Below are 23363 nucleotides of genomic sequence, written 5' to 3'. Positions count from 1 at the left end.
CAGGAATATCGATGTCGTCCAAATAGCTATAATCCTCCTATAAAGTACACGAGGTGTGCAAGCATATTTCTGAAGAAGATGACCTCAGCATCAGATGAAAGAATTATACTGTCCAAACCTGAGATTTCACCCTCTGAAACTACCGGCCAGTCCCCCTCATCAGACCTAAGAGAGGGAACAGCCTGTGGAGCAGAACCTTACTATCTGAATCAGTAAACATCCTCTTGCGTTTCCCCAGTAGGAAAGAAAAACAAACAGCTGCAGATACCATCAAGGATATCTGAGCTGTTAAATCAGCCGGTAACTATCATCCACCAGGAGAATTATAAGAATCGCAAGGCACTGCATGTGTCGCCATTGAGGCATGGGACAATAAAGGAGAGAGCTGTGGTTTTGCCTAAACAGACTCATCCTGGGAGACATAATGGTTCAATTAAACATTTAACTTTAATCCTAACATCAAAACATCATAAAGAAATTATTTTGATGCCCAAAGGAGAACAAAAACATAAATACATAGGAACAAGCCCCTGTTCCAACATATCCCCAAGTCACTACATGCATCTTGAGATGCATTAGCAAAAAAAAAAGGAAATTTATGCTAACCAGATAAATTTATTTCTTTTACGATATGACGAGTCCACGGATTTCATCCTTACTTATGGGATATCGCCTCCTGGGCAGCAGGAGGAGGCAAAGAGCACCACAGCAGAGCTGTATACATAGCTCCTCCCTTCCCTCCCACTCCAGTCATTAGACCGAAGTTAGGAAGAGAAAGGAAAAGCCGAGGTGCAGAGGTGATTGACGTTTAACAAAATAAAGACCTGTCTTAGAAAATGATAGGGTGGGCCGTGGACTCGTCATATCGTAAAAGAAATAAATTTATCAGGTAAGCATAAATTTCCTTTTCTTTTGCAAGATATGACGAGTCCACGGATTTCATCCTTACTTATGGGATACAATACCAAAGCTATAGGACACGGATGAAAGGGAGGGACAAGACAGGAACCTAAACGGAAGGCACCACTGCTTGAAGAACCTTTCTCCCAAAAACAGCCTTGGATGAGGCAAAAGTATCAAATTTGTAAAATTTGGAAAAAGTGTGAAGAGACGACCAAGTTGCAGTCTTGCAAATCTGTTCAACAGAAGCATCATTTTTAAATGCCCATGAGGAAGCCACAGCCCTAGTAGAATGAGCTGTAATTCTTTCAGGAAGCTGCTGTCCAGCAGTCTCATATGCAAAATGGATTATACTGTCAAATATTACCTATTAAGCAATTTAAGATTAAATTAGCCCCTTGCACCTCTGCCTACCTGCTCCAAACCGAAACACAGAATGGTCATGGACAGCGCTCCTAAAGTCGTTTATGAGTTTGTAAGCACAAGCGACTTAGGCCACACCGGAGTCTAGATACATGCAGCTCCAAGAACGTATCCGGACAGAAAGTGCACGTCTGAGCGCTCGAAAATCAAGCCCCGCCCCTCGTGGGCGCAACTAACATCCCCGGTATGGGAAATAAAACATGTCGGTTCTCATAATAGTACCACGAATCACCTATGTGCCCCCTTATTAGGCTACTGATTGACCACAAACAAAGGTAATATTTATGCACCTAACCTGTATTGCAAAAACGATTACCCTGCCAGTCTGTTCTGAGATACTTCAGTCTCCCCAGAAATAAACGACTGTACATAGCTCCAAGCTGAACGCAATATGAAGCAGTCCCACACAATGAAGATGTTCCCTTTCCTCACCTCCAGGACGTCTGTGGGGACAAATAAAGTCTTAGATAATAATTGCTAAGACCATCAGCAGGGCAGCAATCAATATGGGAGCGCAATGACTCCCCATATTGAGAATCTCCCCAGTTCCATTGCTTAGAATTCCAAAAATGATTACGATCTTTGCGGTTGTAATGAGCAAGGAGAGGAGGAGTATATGGTATAAAACTTCAATTTATTGAGTCATATTAAAAGCTGAAAAAGAACAGCAATTCAGGAGTTACAGCTGACGCGTTTCCTGCCTCAACGGCAGTTCATAAGAGCTCTGATGAACTGCCGTTGAGGCAGGAAACGCGTCAGCTGTAACTCCTGAATTGCTGTGTTCTTTTTCTGCTTTTAATATGACTTAATAAATTGAAGTTTTATACCACATACTCCTCCTCTCCTTGCTCATTACAACCACAAAGATCGTAATCATTTTTGGAAGTCTATTCTGCAATCATTGCTGTTCTGGGGGTGTGGAGGATCCCCACGATCTTACTGGCCTAGCTGTGCTGGATGACGTATTGCCGGCTTCAGAACGAGGCTTTCCACAACACAGAGAAGCTTGGCGTTACACGCCACAACTGAAGTGTTCGAGAACCATACACTGTCAGAGGGGGATTTCATTGCGGCACTGTCCGTACTCCTGATAACAAGCTGAGGAAGTGGTAAGCCTTATGTTCTTTTATATTTTTACTGCACTTGGAACCAATATATACTTGAACTTTCATCTATGCCCCATTTGTGAAACCGTGAGTGTGGGACTCTAGCAAGAGTGTTACTTTTGGGGTTAATGATAAGTAGAATACTGTGTATAACCGCATACGTGGAACTCAAGATTGAGGAGTATACACAGGATAACTACACATAAATCATCATACACACTGAGTTATTAACAAATTTGGATTATATTTCCATTGCTTAGAAGCCAGAAGCTCTAGCCCTGAGAAAAAATAGTACACACCGGCACCATTTGAAAATAATAAACTGTTGATTGAAGAATCTAAACTAACACCTCGCTTTACCTCTTCCTATCACTATCACAGGCAAAGAGAATGACTGGAGTGGGAGGGAAGGGAGGAGCTATATATACAGCTCTGCTGTGGTGCTCTTTGCCTCCTCCTGCTGACCAGGAGGCGATATCCCATAAGGATGAAACCGTGGACTCGTCATATCTTGTAAAAGAAAGCCTAATTCAAAATATTACCACTAAACTACAGTGGCAACAAACATTATGTGTAATCCTTCCAGGGCAAATGTACAGTACACAGAAGGAAATTAATGAACGTTTCATCAGGAAAATGTTACAATAAACATAATACATAAACCCTTCTAGAGCAACAAGTACAACACACAGAAGGAGTACGATAATTGTTATTTAATAGGCAAATAATGTACATACAATCGTGTGCCAAGTCCATAGGCAGTAACTCTTATACCCAACGTCTCTCAACATATAGTGGCATACTAGTCACAGAAACTATCCGATCAAGCCGTAGAGTTAAAAGAGGCGTGATGGCATGATCAGATTATGCCTAAAATTGCGCTTCTCTGTCTCAGGGTAAAGAAGGGGGCGGGAACCCAAGCCGGCACAGAGAAGAAGTGCGCCTTTTAGAAATTAACGTGGCGCATCTCAGAAATTAGCTACTAAGCTCAGTTTCTTCACAATACTCACAAGTAGTTGAACAGGCCTAAAAATGTGCCCTTCCGAAACTGAGAGAAGCAGGCGGGGTTAGACAAGAAAAACGGCAGCGCAAGGATTGACTTCATGCCCTGAAGGCTTTGAAAGTCCCAACTAACCACAAAAAACAAAGTGTTTCTCCAAATTAAGTTAACCCTGCAGCGCTGCGCCTCTCTAGTTAAACACTTAGCCCCGTATAAAGAACGCCACATAAATGTTGCGCTCTCCTAACATGTTCTCAAAAGAATCTGTCACTGCTGTAATAATTTCACAGAAAATTAAATTAAGCATAAACCCTGAAACTCTGAGCCCCCAAATAGAGAATCAACCCTTCCATGCTGTGAAGGGAATTAACTCCTAAGTCTCCAAAGTCACAGCCATAAAGTGGCATGTCACGATCTTTAACATCCTAACCAAGGATATATTGTCCCTTAACTGCAGAGGACCCTTAACCCTTTCAGTGCCCGCCTCCTAGCTCCAGAAGACAAAAAGGGCACTTACCTGCATTCCAGTCATCCGGCAGTCAGACGACCTCACAAAGTATAGGAGGATGCCACTCCTCACAGAGACCTGTAGAAAAAAGAAAGACAGAGTAAACCTACTCAGGCTTTCTATACCAGGGCAGCAATCTGTTAGGAAAACACAGCAAAGCACACTTTACAAGTTCCTAACTGCTTAAAAGCCACCACTGCCCTACTGAAGAGACTAAACGTGGAGTACGGCTAGACCCAATCTTGAGAGGAAAGATCAGAGCAATCCTACTCTGACTTTCAAAATAACAAAATCTTGATTGAAGTGAAATAAATCCATTTTCTTCAGACACCAAAGACTTCACCACCTCCTTGCATGAGAGGCAAAGAGAATGACTGGGTTTTGTGGGAAGGGAAGTGATACTTAACAGCTTTGCTGTGGTGCTCTTTGCCACGTCCTGCTGGCCAGGAGTGATATTCCCAACAGTAATTAATGATGATTCGTGTTTTTTTTTTATATACAAGCAGTGCATCCAAATGACCAAAGTCTACGACTTGGTATGAAATAACCATGCAGCAGAGTGTACTATTATGTTTATGCGAGTGTGTGTAATGGGGGGGGGGGGGGGGGGGGGACACGAGGCAGAGTGCTCAGTCAGATTGTTTCCAATCGTTCTGAATATTTTTCAGTGGCCCTCTATTATAGCTAAATACATCTGGAGAGGATGTAAAACCTTTCATCCAGTAATGCTCACAGTATGTATTTTGTTGCCGGTGATTAAAATAAAGCCTACTGATGCATTAGCTAATGCTACCATAAATATTCAATGGGACTGTTAGAGGACAGACCTGATTCATGGTTGATAAAGAAATCAAACTATTAGCAATATAATAAGCCTTATCGCCCTTACAACACAAAGAATTCATCCTCTTTTGCTCCAGATTCCATTTACTTTGGTGATCTGCAGCATTTCTTGGCTTGTATACTGCGTACAAAATAGTATTGCTGTTGGCTGAGGTTTCTAAGACCTGCATGATTACAGCGACCCGCTCTCCGCAAGCGCTTACAGACTGTGATAAAGCTGACAGAAAAAATCAGAATGGCCAGCACCCTGGGAGAGCTGTGGTGAAGACAGAGGGGTGTGATGGAATGTTGCAGGAATACCAGTTATGGGTTAACAGGGGTATCAGCACAGGTTGCAGAACTAGATGGCTGCATATAATCACAATGGCTGAACACCAGGATAAGCCACCCTTGTCAATGGGTGCATGTGGTTTTGACGGGTGATATCAAATTACTAAGCAATATCACTAGCTGCTGTATGTGATCTAATACTCCTTGAGGTGTGACATGAGACCATAAAGGGATATGAAACCCAAAAATATTATGTTGTGATTCAGACAGAGCATACCATTTTAAAACTTTCCAATTTTCTTTTATTGAAAAATGTTGCTTTGTTTCAATGATATTCTGTGTTGAAGAGATACCTAGGTAGGCATCTGGAGTACTACATGGCAGGAAAAAGTGCTGCCATCTAGTGCATAAGTAGCAGATTTTTTTCTGACAAGTGTAATTTATGACTATTTCCACTCCCCCTGTATTATGCGACAGCCATCAGCCAATCGCAAATGCATATATGTATATCCTGTGAATTCTTGCACATGCTCAGTAAGAGCTGATGACTCTAAAAGTGTAAATATAAAGACTGTGCACATTTTATTAATGTAAGTAAATTGGAATGTTGATTAAAATTGCATGCTCTATCTGAATCATGAAAGTTTAATTTTCACTTGAGTGTCCCTTTAAAGTTGTCTCTCTTTCTATAACTATGTCCGTTAGCTGAATGTTAATTAGACACGCCGCCTTTGTAAAAGAGATAGATAAATGGAAAAAATTATCAGAATCCTCAGAAATTTTTGGGTTCATTGTTAAATTTCCCTTTAAACCTTGTCCTCAAAGAACTTGAGTCTCTTAAACATTTCCTGGACCTAATATTAGGTTAAAGCAGTGTTAGCTGATACTGAAACAGGAAGTGTATATTTCTGCACAACACATCAGTAAGGAGAATGAGCTCATTAGCTCATAAGGAAAACTACCACAGATCTATTTCTGGGCAGCTACACTACCAACAAGCATCATTTTTTTATGCAGCAATAATATAATTTAGTAAAACAACAATAACAAATCCACACACGCACACAAATACAATTTAAAATGTGTGCTTGGATGTAAAAAAAAATAAGATACTTTAAATGCATATTTAAATAATTATTTTTACAGAAAAACATTTTGATGAATAATGATTTTAACTATTCATATTCCATTTTAAAATATTCTACACCTGGAAACTAACTTTGATTTGCTTTTCATCAAATAGCAAAATTAGTTAATTGTTCATGTGATTAATGAAGCCAAAAATGTGTATCACAAAATATTGTTTGGTCATATAAATTATGAATGCTTTCAGTATTTTTATTCTAATACTGCATACTTTTTAAGTGTCTTTTTTAAATGGCAGCCCCCCCCCCCCCTTCCCCACAGAAAAACAAAGCAGATTAGATTACAGTTTTAAATATAAAAAAAAAGAAAAAAAAGAAGAGGTAGAGACTTAAAATTGGATCATTATAAAAAAGCAAAAGCTAATCAAAACACACAAGGAAAGGGCCACTAAAGGGATACTGAGGAAAGGTTTAACATCTGGACAAGATTACACATGAAAAGAAGAGTGGCACATACTCTGACTCTGAGAGATCCATGTCGGAGACAGCTGGTACCACATTCAGCAGTGGAATATAAGCTGGCCTGACAGAGGCGCGACCTCGTTGGATAACCTCTTGAACATACCTAGAGAACAACCTTATATATTAGAATTTGTTCTGCATTGATATTATCTCACTGAATGCTTCTTCCATACCCTGATGCAACCATTCATGCTTCAAATACTAAAATTACACTATAGGTTGGTTTACAATTTTTTTTTCTCAATTTGTTAAATGGAGAGAGGAAAAAAACAAACAACCTGTAGGTCAAGTTAGCAATTAAACAGAGCTTGAATGCTATTTGGTCACCTGAATTTTAAGAGGACAGAAAGCTTAAAAAAATAAAAAAACAAATAAATTTCACTATAACGTTTTAAGAAGAATTGAGCAATATTACACTCTGCATTCTATGCCATTTAAATTCTCCTAATGTAGCAAAACAATCAGCTAGAGGCTTTGAATGGCTATAGAAAACATTGTTGTTCTAAAAAAATATGACAGCTTTAACTTTATGCAACAATGAGTACCAATCTAGTTCTATGAGTTTCAGTTCTCCAAATACAACTAATTATGTTGTTTAAATTGCTTTTCTATAATTTAATAAAAACGTGTTTAGCCACCGAATCTTCATATACATGGGCTCCAAAAGGTCATACAGTTAATATGGTGAAAGCTATATCTGTGGGGAATGTTTATAAGGAGATATGTAAATGAATCAGTACATTGTGGTTAGAAAAAGCATAAAAGTATAAAAAACAGAAACTTGGTCAATCGTTATCAACATTAAGATTTCATCTTGTATAATTCTTTCATAAAGACTGCAAAAGATTGTTACTAAGATGCTCTAGAATCTCATTAAACTTATTGTGCATCCATCACATTTTGGCTTTTGTATAAGTAATAACTGATGCTATTCACACACAGACAACATTCTTTATGCTTGGATATAAACCTTTTCTAATGCATAATAAATAGAGTTTAAGTATTGTATCAATATACGTTAGATACTGAAATCTTTTAAGAAAGGAAAAAGTTATAAGCTATTTTTCAACATTCATCCAAAGTATACTAGCTATTCAAAGTTGGAAGTAAAATTGTATGGGCTTTGTGAATTTGGACAAATGTAGAAACATTTGTACTAATTTTCTGGAAGAGATCCACCTGTCAGGAAATATTTTAGCTCTGAAAGTGTATGGGGTTGGGAATAGACACTACTGTGGGGACGACAAGAAAGGGTTGCAGTAATTTATAAAGGGAGATCTCAATGAAAGGTATTTATTATTTCCTTTGGCTATGAAACAGGGCTACAATAATCTCTTTTCACAATAGTAAAATACCGGTAATCCAAATAAGTAATTTTTTTAAAGGTTTAGAATTAAAAGAGCAAAGGAAGAAAAAGAAACAAAATGTATGCTTGCATGATAAGTTCTTTTCTTTCGGAATGATGATGGTCCCCAGTTCTCCATAACATATGGGATATATTTCCTGTCACTAGGAGAAGGTCAAGAACCCATACAAGCGCTTTAAATCCCTCCCACCTCCAATCTCTCTTAGATTTACATATAGCCGAGTAGAGAATAAGAAGGAAAGGAAGGAAAGGCAAAGCAGGGTCTATAAAGGTATCGGAACTGTCACCCAAACACTGAAAAGGGAGGAGTCTGTGCACCGTCATCATTCTGAAAAAAAAATAATTTATCATCAGGTAAGCATAAATTTTGTTTTCTTTAGTAAAATCATGATGGTCCACAGTCCTCCATAACATACAGGATTAATACCCAAGCCGAGTGTCTATGTTATGGAAAGGGTGGGGGAAAAATGTACTGGTAGTTCTTATTTAGCCAACACTGCAGCCTGAAGGACTTTCCTGTCAAAAGATGCTTGCTAAAAAGCAAAACCTCAAGCGATAAACTCTGAAAAAAGTATGCAGATAAGACATGTTTCAGCTTTGCAAATCTGCTCCAAAGATGTAAAATCTTTCAAAACCCCACAATGTTGCAATTGCCTTTGAAGAAAACATAATTTATGTAAGAACTTACCTGATAAATTCATTTCTTTCATAGTGGCAAGAGTCCATGAGCTAGTGACGTATGGGATATACATTCCTACCAGGAGGGGGAAAGTTTACCAAACCTCAAAATACCTATAAATACACCTCCCACCACACACATACTTCAGGATATAGTCAAGTAGTGAGGTGTACAAAAACATACAAAAAAGAGGAACTGGAAAAAAATAATGTGCTTTTATACAAAAAAAATCGGGTGGGTCTCATGGACTCTTGCCACTATGAAAGAAATGAATTTATCAGGTAAGTTCTTACATAAATTATGTTTTTTTTTTTCATGTAAGTGGCAAGAGTCCATGAGCAAGTGACGTATGGGATACAATACCCAAGATGTGGAAATCCACTGAGTCACTAGAGAGGGAGGGATAAAATAACAACAGCTACTTCCGCTGAAAAAAATTAAACCCAAATAATAAATAAGTTTTCTTAAATTTCAAAAAACTCAAATCATAGGCAAAAGGAATCAAACGGAAAAAGCTGCCTGAAGAACTTTTCTACCAAAGACTGCTTCTGAAGAAGCAAATACATCAAAATAGTAAAATTATGTAAATGTATACAAAGAAGACAAAGTTGCTGCTTTGCAAATCTGATCAACTGAAGCTCCATTCTTAAAAGCCCAAGAAGTGGCAACTGATCTGGTAGAATGAGCTGTAATTCTGAGACGGAAACTGTTCCACCTCCAAAAAAGCCTTGTGAATCAAAAGTTTCAACCAAGATGCCAAAGAAATGGCAGAGGCTTTCTGACCTTTCCTGGAACCAGAGAAAATAACAAATAGACTAGAAGTCTTTCTGAAATCCTTAGTAGCTTCAACATAGTATTTCAAAGCTCTTACCACATTCAAAGAATGATGAGATCTCTCAAGAGAATTCCTAGGATTAGGACAGAAAGAAGGAACAACAATTTCCCTACTAATGTTGTTAGAATTCACAACTTTAGGCAAAAATTTAAAGGAAGTCCGAAAACCGCTTTATCTTGATGAAATATCAGATAAGGAGACTCACAAGAGAGCTGACAACTCAAACTCTTCTAGCAGAAGAGATAGCCAAAAGAAATAACAGTTTCCAAGAAAGTAGTTTAATATCCAAAGAATGAATAGGCTCAAAAGGAGGAGCCTGCAAAATCCTTAAAACCAAATTAAGACTCCAAGGAGGAGAAATAGACTTAATAATAGGTTTGATATGAACCAAAGCCTGAACAAAACAGTGAATATCAGGAAGCTTAGCAATCTTTCTATGAAAAAAAACAGAAAGAGCAGAGATTTGTCCCTTCAACGTATTTGCAGACAAAACCTTATCCAAACCATTCTGAACTGTAAAATCCGAGGATTTCTAAAAGAATGCCAAGAAAAATTATGAGAGGAGCAACATGAAATATAGGTTTTCCAAACCCGATAATAAATCTTCCTTGAAACAGACTTACAAGCTCGTAACAGTGTTAATTACTGAGCCAGATAAACCTCTATGACTGATAATTAAGCGTTCAATTTCCAAACCTTCAAATTTAGAGATTTGAGATCCCGATTAAAAAACGGCCCTTGATACAGAAGGTCTGGCCTTAAAAGAAGCTGCCAAGGCTGGCAACTGAACATCCGGACAAGATCCGCATACCAAAACCTGTGAGGCCATGCAGGTGCTATCAGAAACATATGAGATTGTTTTAATATGATCTTGGAGATCACCCTTGGGAGAAGAACTAGAGGTGGAAAAATGTAAGCAGGTTGGTAAAACCAAGTAACTGCCAAAGCATCCACCATCTCTGCCTGAGGATCCTTGGATCTGGAAAGATATCTGGGAAGTTTCTTGTTCAAACGAGAGGCCATCAGATCTATTTCTGGAAGACCCCACATCTGAACAATCTGATGAAACACATCTGGATGGGGAGACCACTCCCTGGATGCAAAGTCTGACGACTTAGATAATCCGCTTCCCAATTGTCTACACCTGGAATATGAATCACAGAAATTGGACAAGAGTTGGACTCTGCCCAAGAAAGTATTTGAGATACTTCCTTCATTGCTAAAGAACTGCGAGTCCCTCCCTGATGATTGACATATGCCACTGTTGTGACATTGTATGTCTGAAAACGAATGAAAAGTTCTCATTTCAATAGAGGCCAAGCCTGAAGAACTCTGAAGATATCACAGAGTTCTAAAATGTTGATAGGTAACCTCGCCTTTTGAGGTTTCCAAACCCCTTGTGCTGTCAGAGACCCCAGACAGCTCCCTAACCTGAAAGGCTTCCATCTGTTGAGACCACAGTCCACGAAGGGCGAACAAAAGAGGCCCTTTGAAAAATCTGATGATGGTCTAACCACCAAGAGAGAGAGAGAGAATTGAATGCTGGGATTTAAGCATATCAACTGTGATATCTGAGTATAATCCCTGCACCATTGATTCAGCATGCAAAGTTGCAGAGGTCTCATATGAAAACGAGCAAAGGGGATTTGCCTCCGATGCTGCAGTCATAAGACCTAAAAGTTCCATACACATAGCCACTGAAGGGAATGATCGAGACTGAAGGTTTAGACAAGCTAAAACCAATTTAATTTGCCTCTTGTCTGTTAAAGACAGAGTCATGGACACTGAATCTATCTGGAAACCTAAAAAGGTGACCTTTGTTTGAGGAATCAAGAAACTTTTGTAAATTGATCCTCCAACCATGCCTTTGAAGAAACGACACTAGTTGTTTTGTGTAAGATTCTGCTAAATGAAAAAACTGAGCTAGTACCAAGATATCCTCCAAATAAGGAAACACCGCAAAACCCTGCTCTCTGATTACAGATAGAAGGGCACCAAGAAAATTCAAAAAGATTCTTGGAGCTGTTGCTAGGCCAAATAGAAGAGCAACAAACTGGTAATGCTTATCTAGAAAAGAGAATCTCAGAAACCGATAGTGGTCTGGATGAATTGGAACATGAAGATAAGCATCCTGTAAGTATATTGTGGACCTAAAATGCCCTTACTGAACAAAAGGCAGAGTAGTCCTTATAGTCACCATCTTGAAAGTTGGGACTCTTACAAAACAATTTAAAAGTTTCAGATCCAAAACTGGTCTGAAAGAATTCTCTTTCTTTGGGACAATGAATAGATTTGAATAAAACCCCAAACCTTGTTCCTGTAGAGGAACCGGAACAATCACCCCTGAAAGCTCTAGATCTGAAATGCAGAAAAGCCTGAGCTTTCACAGGATTTGTTGGAATATGAGAAAGAATCTTCTCACAGGAGGCTTGACTCTGAATCCTATTTGATACCCTTGAGACACAATATTCTGAATCCACTGATTCTGAACAGAACCTGACCAATTTTCCTGAAACAATTTCAATCTGCCCCCCACCAGCTGAACTGGATTGAGGGCCGCACCTTCATACAGTCATGGGGGCTGGATTTGTTTTTTTATAAGACTTGGTTTTATTCCAATTTGAGGATGGTTTCCAATTGGAACTGGAGGCCTTAGGGGTAGGAGTAGACTTTTGTTCCTTATTCTGATGAAAGGAATGAAAAATGATTAGGAGCCTTAAATTTACCCTTAGATTTTTTATCTTGAGGTAAGAAAACCCCCTTCCCACCAGTAACAGTGGAAATAATAGAATCTAATTGAGAACCAAATAAATTCTTAGCCTGGAAAGATAGAGATAGTACTCTAGATTTAGCAACCATGTCAGCATTCCAAGATTTAAGCCATAAAGCTCTTCTGGTTAAAATAGCTAGACATAGATTTAACATCAATCTTAATAATGTCAAATATAGCATCACAAATGAAATGATTAGCATGTTGAAGCAAAAGAATAATGCTGGACAAATCATGATCTTCTACCTGCCATGCTAAACTATCCAACCAAAAAGTTGAAGCAGCAGCCACATCAGCCATTGAAATAGCAGGTCTAAGAATATAGCCAGAATGTAAATATGCTCTTCTAAGATAAGATTCAATCCTAGCCAAAGGATCCCTAAAAGAAGTACTATCTTCCATAGGAATAGTAGTACGCTTGGCAAGAGTGTAAATAGCCCCATCAACCTTAGGAACTTTTCCCTAAAACTCTAAATTAGCCACAGGAAAAGGATATGACTTCTTAAACCTAGAAGAAGGATTGAAAGAAGAACCAGGCTTAGACCATTCCTTAGTAATCATATCAGAAACAGCATCTGGAACAGGAAAAACCTCAGGAGCAACCTTAGGAGGTTTAAAAACAGTATTCAAATGTTTACTGGTTTTATTATCAAGAGGACAAGACTCGTCAATACCCAAAGTAACTGAAACTTCCTTCAATAAAGAACTAATATAATCGATCTTAAACAGATAGGAAGATTTATCAAATTCAGAATCTGAATCAGGATCTTCTGAACCAGAAGAATCATCAGCAGAGGATATTTCAGTATACTGTTGGTCAATACAAAATTCATCAGATTTATGAGAAGTTTTAAAAGACCTTTAACATTTTTTTGAATGCAGAATAGCAGACATAGCCTTATCTATAGCTGCAGCAATATAATTCTTAACATCTGCAGGAATATCAGGTACTTTAGACGTTGAAGGAACAACAGACGGTGTATTAGTACTATAGAAACATTATCGGCATGCAAAAGCTTATCATGACAGATGCCACATAATTGGGCTGAAGAAATAACATCAGTTAATTTACAACAGACACACTTAAGTTTGGTAGAACCGTGTTCAGGCAGCATGGTTTCTACAGCAACATCAGAGGCAGGAACAGATTGAGACATCTTGCAAAATGTAAAAAGAAAAAAACATTTAAACAAAATATCCAATTTCCTCATATAGCAGTTTCAGGAATGGTAAAAAATGCTTATGCAAAAGTAGAAAGCAAAAAAATAAGCATCATAGTTCTTAACATGGAGAGAACCAGAAGCAAAAAGGAAGAGGGGTTATATACAAAAAAAGATTTCTGGTGCCAAGTATGATGCAAAAAGGAAAAAAAAAAAAATTAACCAAAACCAGTTAAAGGGACATTCAACACTTAGTGTAACAGGTTTTTATATTGTAAATTAAGAAACGGAGGTCCGCCTACACTATACCCCTCCTCCCTTGCCGCCTTGCTTCTGTCCTAATCAGCGGCGCTAACTACTCTAATACCCGGTCAATATGGATGCCGAACTCCCCCCACTATTACGTAGCTGCCTTCTTCTTAAACTGATAAGCAAATCAGAATCCAGTCCTCGGACTGAAATTGCATGCGCTATGTTTCTAAGCGTTCAATCTCCACGCCATTAAATTAGAGATTTGAGATTTTGATAGAAAAGAACCTTGAGACAACCGAGTCTTTCTCAGAGGAAAAGAGCTATGGGAAGCAAAAGGACATTTGTGCTAGGTCCGCATACCAAGTCCTGCGGTGCCAGGCTGGAGCAACTAATATTACTAACGATGACTCCTGTTTGATCTAAGAAAGACTTTTGGAATAAAAACAGACAAAGGAAACAGGTATGCTAGATGAAAGTTCCATGGACATACCAGGTGACTAATATGTGAGTCTAGGATCTTTTTATCTTGCAAAATAGCTTGGAAGTGTGAGATTTAAGTGAGAGGCCATTAGAACTATGTCCTGCAAGCCCATTGGATCAATAAACGATAAAAAAATGTCCTATGGAGAGACCAGTCTCATGATGGACCGATCGACTGCTGGAATGATCCATCTACCAATTGTTCACACATGGTATTCTTATTACCAATATGAATCTATAATTCCCCTCTGCCCAAGACAGAGTAATAGACACTTCCTGCATGGCCAGTGGACGGCAATTAACCCAAGTGATAACTTATGTAGGTCACCACCATGATGTTGACCGTCTGGAAACAGATAAACTTTCCTTCTTCAAGAGAGGCCAGGGCTGACTAGCATGAAGATCGCTCAATGTTCTGGAATGTTTATTGGTAACCTTTCCTCAAGGTGATATCAAATGCCTTGCAATCTTAAAGGAACCCAGACCACCCCCCAGCCTGAGAGACTGGAGTTTGTCAGTAAAATAGACCAAGAATAACGAAGGCAGGATGTCCCAAGGGACAAAGACAGATGGGTCTTTAGGAAAAAGATTAATTTACTGAGACATCCAAAGCAATCTGTGTGCCAAATGTAGATAATAACCACTAATGCAAAATAGTCATTAAAGGGGTATCGAGTGAAGAGGAAGCTTAAGAAACTGCGAATGAAGCAGCATTCAAAAGACCCACTGCTTCCATGCACTGAGCTACCAATGGATGGAGCTCACTGTAGGAAAAGAATGCAACATTCTATCAGGAAAATAGATGCATAAGGATTGAGTCTATTATAATTCCTGTAAATGCTACCCTCATAGCAGGATATATGGAGCTATAGGTACATTGATACTGCAATTATTGTCTTGGAGGAGAGGTTTGAGAGTAACAGCAACAGATGTTGACAGAAAACACGCTTGCAAAACTGGCACAGTTTTGCAGATATACTAAACCTCAGTAACTGAAAATAATTCCTATGTAAAGGGATATGCAGAGGAGAATCCTCGAGGTCTATAGTAGTTATAAACTGACCCTTGATTAAGGTGAAAAAACCGTGAGGGATGTTCCCATTATACAAGTGGGAATCCAGACCAATATGTTAAGGGATATGACACCCAGGGTAAAACTGTAAATCCCTTGGATAAGAAACAGAATGGGGTAAAATCTTGACGCTGAGATTACACAGGTACTAGGATTAAATATTGCCTCCAAATCCTTTTGTAAATATTGACGCTCTTAAAAATCATAGACAGCATTTGGATAGGATCGCTGGTCAATCAGAGGGACTCTGCTTCAAAGAAAACAAAAACAGTTATTCTCTTTAAGAGAATTAGTCCAAATATCCAAACTATTTTTAGGGTAGAAACTAAAATTTAGAAACTTATACAAAGTTTAAACATCCGTACATGACAAACATTAAATGTACCTACTTAAAGGGACAGTGTACACCAATTTTCATGTAACTGCATGTAATAGACAATACTATAACGAATAATATGCACAGATACTGATCTAAAAATCCAGTATAAAACCTTTCAAAAACTTTCTTAGAACTTTTCACCAAGATTGTAAAGTACAGGGAGAATTCCCTCTGAACATTAGACTGTTGCGGCCAATATGTATGCAAAATTTGAGGTATACAATTCTTACAGATTTGAGTGACCGGGTTTACTGGAACATCTTTGCAAAATAAACATATATATGTATAAGGAAATATCAGTGGGGACAGAAATAATTTGTTCCATGTTTGTACAGTATACAATGACACCTTATTTAAAAAACAGTACAGATAAAACTTGGTTGAGAGCCCTCTACATAGTATAAAAATACTCCCTCAGACACTTACACAATCTCCCAATGTAATCAGTTGTATAGCCCCGAGAAATAATAAGATGCCCATAAGTACCCCCTGGCAATTCCTATGTGGTTACTCACCCTTTTCCTGGGGTTGGCAGGCACTGAAAATCAGATAATCAGTTTAAAAGTAGGTCTCAACTGTTGTAGCTGAAATCTAGTCACAGAGGCTCCAGATTGAGAGAGAAAAGCACGGGAACACTGAGGTGGAAGAGCTACAGCCAGGAGTAAAGCTGGTGTTCTTATATAATGGAGAAAACAAAACACTTTTTGGTTGTTTGAGAATAAAATATAGTGCACCAAGCATAATAATCATATAAACCCTACCAAAATGTGTTCCCCAGCCTTATCGAAACCAGCACAACTGAACCGAATCATGCACTAAGCTTTTGTCGGCTCTCTTAAAGGGACATAACACATTATTCTTAAAAGTACTCAAATAAAAAACCCTAAAGCTGTCAGAACTAAAAAATTGTGTCATGAGGGGAGCAAGTTAGGTCCCCTCTCATGCTGTACCTGTGTCAGAGTACCTACAAATAGCCTCTGGGTTGTGTCTATGCTGTGTAAAGGCACTTACCTTATGCAGCAGCCCTCCGCTGGCTTACCAGGCACGTCAACGTTAATGTAGCTGCAGCAGTATCCAGTAGAGCCCATCCAGTTCAGGTATCGAGTACCGCAGAGGATTGCAGTAGGAAACACTGGAGTCCCTGGAGATGAGTCCCTGTGACACCTGAGGGTAGTTATGGCTGAAGTCCCGTTCGGGAAATGCTGTGCACATAACAGGGTATTCCTGTGTCCCTGTATCATTCAGCAGCTGTGAAGAGTTTTTTCTTTCTTCTTTGTAAATGATACTACTCAGGGACTCTGGGTCTCACATAGATCTGAGCTCCCAATTTGAGAATTGCTACTTGCTTATGGATTACAATCATCTCCTAAGAGGCCAAGAACAAAACTAAGAGAGAGCCGGGAGGTGGGAGGGTTTTAAAGCTCATTTGTGTTCTTGACCTCCTCCTAGTGGCATGAAATATATCTTATATGTTATGGAGGACTGTGGGCCATCATTTTACAAAAGAAAATGACACACTTTGATAACATAAAATCTAAGCACAGGGAGTGCACGTTTATAGACTAAGAGAAAAAGGACGAGCAGAATATTTAACTAGGACAACTGGGTACATTAACCCCTTCGTGCCAAAATCAAGTGGTTAAATCTGAACTTGGTTCTAATGTTAAACACTTGCTGGAAAAATTAAGTCACACTATCGTCGATGCGATCACATGATTTCAAGACCGGAATTGCATTAGACAATTTCCGCAGTTAGACATCACTAGTTCTTGTGTGCCATATATATAACATTGTGCTCACTCCTGTGGAGTTCATTATGAGTCCGCACTGATTGGCTAAAATGCAAGTCTGTTAAAAACGGAAATAAAGGGGCAGTCTGCAGAGGCTTATGCAAAACTGGGGACTGGTTAATAAAAGGATTATCTATTTTTTAAACTAACAATTCTGGAGTAGACTGTCTTTTTAAGTAAACGTGATTTGTAATAATATGGAACTTTAATATGACTGAGAAGTCATGGACTAAAATGTACTAAATTAGGAGCTATCAAGATTATTAAAAACAGAATTTTTTACCCAACGATAACCAAAAAAAGAAAAATTTACATCATACATTGTTTTTCTAAATAGGCGCTTGCTTAAAAATCAAAGGAAATAAAAAAGGGAAATAAACTCTGAATAACTCAATATACCATAATGAATTGGTAGACAAATCTGTTTAAAATTTAGGAGCCAGTAAGAATATTTAGAAGCCAGACATACTTTTAGGAGCCAGGCTGTGGTATTTGTATCTAAATATACAGAGAATAACCCTACAAGTCTGGAGCCAGGGATAAAATTCTAGGAGCCAGTAACTTCTTGGCTTCTGGATTTGTCAAGCCCTAGGTGAGTATCAAAAATATAAAATATATTGAAGAAAGCATATTTTTATAAATCAATTTGGTTCCCTTTAAAGGGACGTTAAACAATAAATAAATACTAGATAAAATGATGCATTCATAGAAAAGATTAGCCTGATAACACATAGATTTATTTTTAGTTTCATTAGATGTTTAAATAGTAACAGAATAAGTGTAAAGTTTTAGTGTCTATAAAACAATGGCAGCTGCCATGTTGTAACTTACATTACCTTCTCTGCTGTGGCCAATTAGGGACAGTTACAAAATAGGTCACTAGAGTGTGCATTTTATATTACCATCTCAAAAGTGTTTAATGTCCCTTTAAACCCCAATTTCAAATTGCCTAAAACATCTATTTTATTTGAATTACTTGCAGGTTGCAGAATTTGAATTTCAACGTCACTTTTTTTTTTAAGCCAAGATGGAGTCCTGGACCATATAATATAGCAAGTATATTTTAAAGCAGGCATGGCTAAACATGGCAAGTTTTAGCGGCGCTGTGGGTAAACAAGGTGGCGGCATTTAAAAAAAAAAGCTCTCTGGAGGAGAGAACAGAAGATATAAGATACTTTGTAATCTTATCTAAATCTGCCATTGTGCCACTGAACATTTCTAGAAAAAATATTTGTTTTTTTAATAGTCCTAAATGTATATCTTGCTCCAAAGGCTTCTAAAAACATAATTTATGTAAGAACTTACCTGATAAATTCATTTCTTTCATATTAGCAAGAGTCCATGAGCTAGTGACGTATGGGATATACATTCCTACCAGGAGGGGCAAAGTTTCCCAAACCTCAAAATGCCTATAAATACACCCCTCACCACACCCACAAATCAGTTTAACGAATAGCCAAGAAGTGGGGTGATAAGAAAAAAGTGCGAAAGCATAAAAAATAAGGAATTGGAATAATTGTGCTTTATACAAAAAAATCATAACCACCACAAAAAAGGGTGGGCCTCATGGACTCTTGCTAATATGAAAGAAATGAATTTATCAGGTAAGTTCTTACATAAATTATGTTTTCTTTCATGTAATTAGCAAGAGTCCATGAGCTAGTGACGTATGGGATAATGACTACCCAAGATGTGGATCTTTCCACGCAAGAGTCACTAGAGAGGGAGGGATAAAATAAAGACAGCCAATTCCTGCTGAAAATAATCCACACCCAAAATAAAGTTTAAATGAAAACATAAGCAGAAGATTCAAACTGAAACAGCTGCCTGAAGTACTTTTCTACCAAAAACTGCTTCAGAAGAAGAAAACACATCAAAATGGTAGAATTTAGTAAAAGTATGCAAAGAAGACCAAGTTGCTGCTTTGCAAATCTGATCAACCGAAGCTTCATTCCTAAACGCCCAGGAAGTAGAAACTGACCTAGTAGAATGAGCTGTAATCCTCTGAGGCGGAGTTTTACCCGACTCAACATAGGCATGATGAATTAAAGATTTCAACCAAGATGCCAAAGAAATGGCAGAAGCTTTCTGGCCTTTTCTAGAACCGGAAAAGGTGACAAATAGACTAGAAGTCTTTCGGAAAGTCTTAGTAGCTTCAACATAATATTTCAAAGCTCTAACAACATCCAAAGAATGCAATGATTTCTCCTTAGAATTCTTAGGATTAGGGCATAATGAAGGAACTACAATTTCTCTACTAATGTTGTTGGAATTCACAACCTTAGGTAAAATTTAAAAGAAGTTCGCAACACCGCCTTATCCTGATGAAAAATCAGAAAAGGAGACTCACAAGAAAGAGCAGACAATTCAGAGACTCTTCTGGCAGAAGAGATGGCCAAAAGGAACAAAACTTTCCAAGAAAGTAATTTAATGTCTAATGAATACATAGGTTCAAACGGAGGAGCTTGAAGAGCCCCCAGAACCAAATTCAAACTCCAAGGAGGAGAAATTGACTTAATGACAGGTTTTATACGAACCAAGGCTTGTACAAAACAATGAATATCAGGAAGATTAGCAATCTTTCTGTGAAAAAGAACAGAAAGAGCAGAGATTTGACCTTTCAAGGAACTTGCGGACAAACCTTTATCTAAACCATCCTGAAGAAACTGTAAAATTCTCGGAATTTTAAAAGAATGCCAGGAAAAATGATGAGAAAGACACCAAGAAATATAAGTCTTCCAGACTCTATAATATATCTCTCTAGAAACAGATTTACGAGCCTGTAACATAGTATTAATCACAGAGTCAGAGAAACCTCTTTGACCAAGAATCAAGCGTTCAATCTCCATACCTTTAAATTTAAGGATTTGAGATCCTGATGGAAAAAAGGACCTTGCGACAGAAGGTCTGGTTTTAACGGAAGAGTCCACGGTTGGCAAGAGGCCATCCGGACAAGATCCGCATACCAAAACCTGTGAGGCCATGCTGGAGCTACCAGCAGAACAAACGAGCATTCCTTCAGAATCTTGGAGATTACTCTTGGAAGAAGAACTAGAGGCGGAAAGATATAGGCAGGATGATACTTCCAAGGAAGTGATAATGCATCCACTGCCTCCGCCTGAGGATCCCGGGATCTGGACAGATACCTGGGAAGTTTCTTGTTTAGATGAGAAGCCATCAGATCTATTTCTGGAAGTTCCCACATTTGAACAATCTGAAGAAATACCTCTGGGTGAAGAGACCATTCGCCCGGATGCAACGTTTGGCGACTGAGATAATCCGCTTCCCAATTGTCTATTCCTGGAATATGAACCGCAGAGATTAGACAGGAGCTGGATTCCGCCCAAACCAGAATTCGAGATACTTCTTTCATAGCCAGAGGATTGTGAGTCCCTCCTTGATGATTGATGTATGCCACAGTTGTGACATTGTCTGTCTGAAAACAAATGAACGATTCTCTCTTCGGAAGAGGCCAAGACTGAAGAGCTCTGAAAATTGCACAGAGTTCCAAAATATTGATCGGTAATCTCACCTCCTGAGATTCCCAAACCCCTTGTGCTGTCAGAGACCCCCACACAGCTCCCCAACCTGTAAGACTTGCATCTGTTGAAATTACAGTCCAGGTCGGAAGAACAAAAGCCCCCTGAACTAAACGATGGTGATCTGTCCACCACGTCAGAGAGTGTCGTACAATCGGTTTTAAAGATATTAATTGAGATATCTTTGTGTAATCCCTGCACCATTGGTTCAGCATACAGAGCTGAAGAGGTCGCATGTGAAAACGAGCAAAGGGGATCGCGTCCGATGCAGCAGTCATAAGACCTAGAATTTCCATGCATAAGGCTACCGAAGGGAATGATTGTGACTGAAGGTTTCGACAAGCTGAAATCAATTTTAGACGTCTCTTGTCTGTCAAAGACAGAGTCATGGACACTGAATCTATCTGGAAACCCAAAAAGGTTACCCTTGTCTGAGGAATCAATGAACTTTTTAGTGAATTGATCCTCCAACCATGATTTTGAAGAAACAACAAAAGTCGATTCGTATGAAATTCTGCTAAATGTGAAGACTGAGCAAGTACCAAGATATCGTCCAAATAAGAAATACCACAATACCCTGTTCTCTGATTACAGATAGAAGGGCACCGAGAACCTTTGTAAAAATTCTTGGAGCTGTTGCTAGGCCAAACGGTAGAGCCACAAACTGGTAATGCTTGTCTAGGAAAGAGAATCTCAGAAACTGATAGTGAGCTGGATGAATCGGAATATGCAGATATGCATCCTGTAAATCTATTGTAGACATATAATGCCCTTGCTGAACAAAAGGCAGGATAGTCCTTACAGTAACCATTTTGAATGTTGGTATCCTTACATAACGATTCAATATTTTTAGATCCAGAACTGGTCTGAAGGAATTCTCCTTCTTTGGTACAATGAAGAGATTCGAATAAAAGCCCAGCCCCTGTTCCAGAACTGGAACTGGCATAATTACTCCAGCCAACTCTAGATCTGAAACACATTTCAGAAATGCTTGAGCTTTCGCTGGGTTTACTGGGACACGGGAAAGAAAAAATCTCTTTGCAGGAGGTCTTATCTTGAAACCAATTCTGTACCCTTCTGAAATAATGTTCTGAATCCAAAGATTGTGAACAGAATTGATCCAAATTTCTTTGAAAAAACGTAATCTGCCCCCTACCAGCTGAGCTGGAATGAGGGCCGCACCTTCATGTGGACTTAGAAGCTGGCTTTGCTTTTCTAGAAGGCTTGGATTTATTCCAGACTGGAGATGGTTTCCAAACTGAAACTGCTCCTGAGGATGAAGGATCAGGCTTTTGTTCTTTGTTGAAACAAAAGGAACAAAAACGATTATTAGCCCTGTTTTTACCCTTAGATTTTTTATCCTGTGGTAAAAAAGTTCCTTTCCCACCAGTAACAGTTGAGATAATAGAATCCAACTGAGAACCAAATAATTTATTACCCTGGAAAGAAAGGGAAAGTAGAGTCGATTTAGAAGACATATCAGCATTCCAAGTTTTAAGCCATAAAGCTCTTCTAGCTAAAATAGCTAGAGACATAAACCTGACATCAACTCTGATAATATCAAAAATGGCATCACAGATAAAATTATTAGCATGATCTGTTACTTGTTGCGCTAAAGTTTCCAACCAAAAAGTTGAAGCTGCAGCAACATCCGCCAAAGATATAGCAGGTCTAAGAAGATTACCTGAACACAAATAAGCTTTTCTTAGAAAGGATTCAATTTTCCTATCTAAAGGATCCTTAAAGGAAGTACCATCTGCCGTAGGAATAGTAATATGTTTAGCAAGGGTAGAGATAGCCCCATCAACTTTAGGGATTTTGTCCCAAAACTCTAATCTGTCAGACGGCACAGGATATAATTGCTTAAAATGTTTAGAAGGAGTAAATGAATTACCCAAATTATTCCATTCCCTGGAAATTACTTCAGAAATAGCACCAGGAACAGGAAAAACATAATTTATGCTTACCTGATAAATTCCTTTCTTCTGTTGTGTGATCAGTCCACGGGTCATCATTACTTCTGGGATATAACTCCTCCCCAACAGGAAATGCAAGAGGATTCACCCAGCAGAGCTGCATATAGCTCCCCCCCTCTACGTCACTCCCAGTCATTCGACCAAGAATCAACGAGAAAGGAGAAACCAAGGGTGAAGTGGTGACTGGAGTATAATTTAAAAGATATTTACCTGCCTTAAAAAACAGGGCGGGCCGTGGACTGATCACACAACAGAAGAAAGGAATTTATCAGGTAAGCATAAATTATGTTTTCTTCTGTTATGTGTGATCAGTCCACGGGTCATCATTACTTCTGGGATACCAATACCAAAGCAAAAGTACACGGATGACGGGAGGGATAGGCAGGCTCATTATACAGAAGGAACCAC

At 38.7% G+C, this 23363-nt stretch overlaps 1 protein-coding gene across 1 annotated transcript in view; it reads right to left on the bottom strand.

Moving 5' to 3' along the window:
- The window catches only part of AXIN1 (axin 1), a 165369-nt gene that overhangs the window by 10444 nt on the left and 131562 nt on the right, over positions 1–23363 (bottom strand). Inside the window, exon 5 of the mRNA XM_053694215.1 lies at positions 6653–6760. Within this exon, the coding sequence (XP_053550190.1) occupies positions 6653–6760 (108 nt within the window). The remainder of the gene's footprint in view (positions 1–6652; positions 6761–23363) is intronic.

This window comes from Bombina bombina, chromosome 11 (genome assembly GCF_027579735.1).
Source record: "Bombina bombina isolate aBomBom1 chromosome 11, aBomBom1.pri, whole genome shotgun sequence".
NCBI classification, from domain to species: Eukaryota; Metazoa; Chordata; class Amphibia; order Anura; family Bombinatoridae; genus Bombina; species Bombina bombina.
The sequence above is the reverse complement of the archived record's forward strand: the minus strand, read 5'-3'. Positions and strand labels throughout refer to the sequence as shown.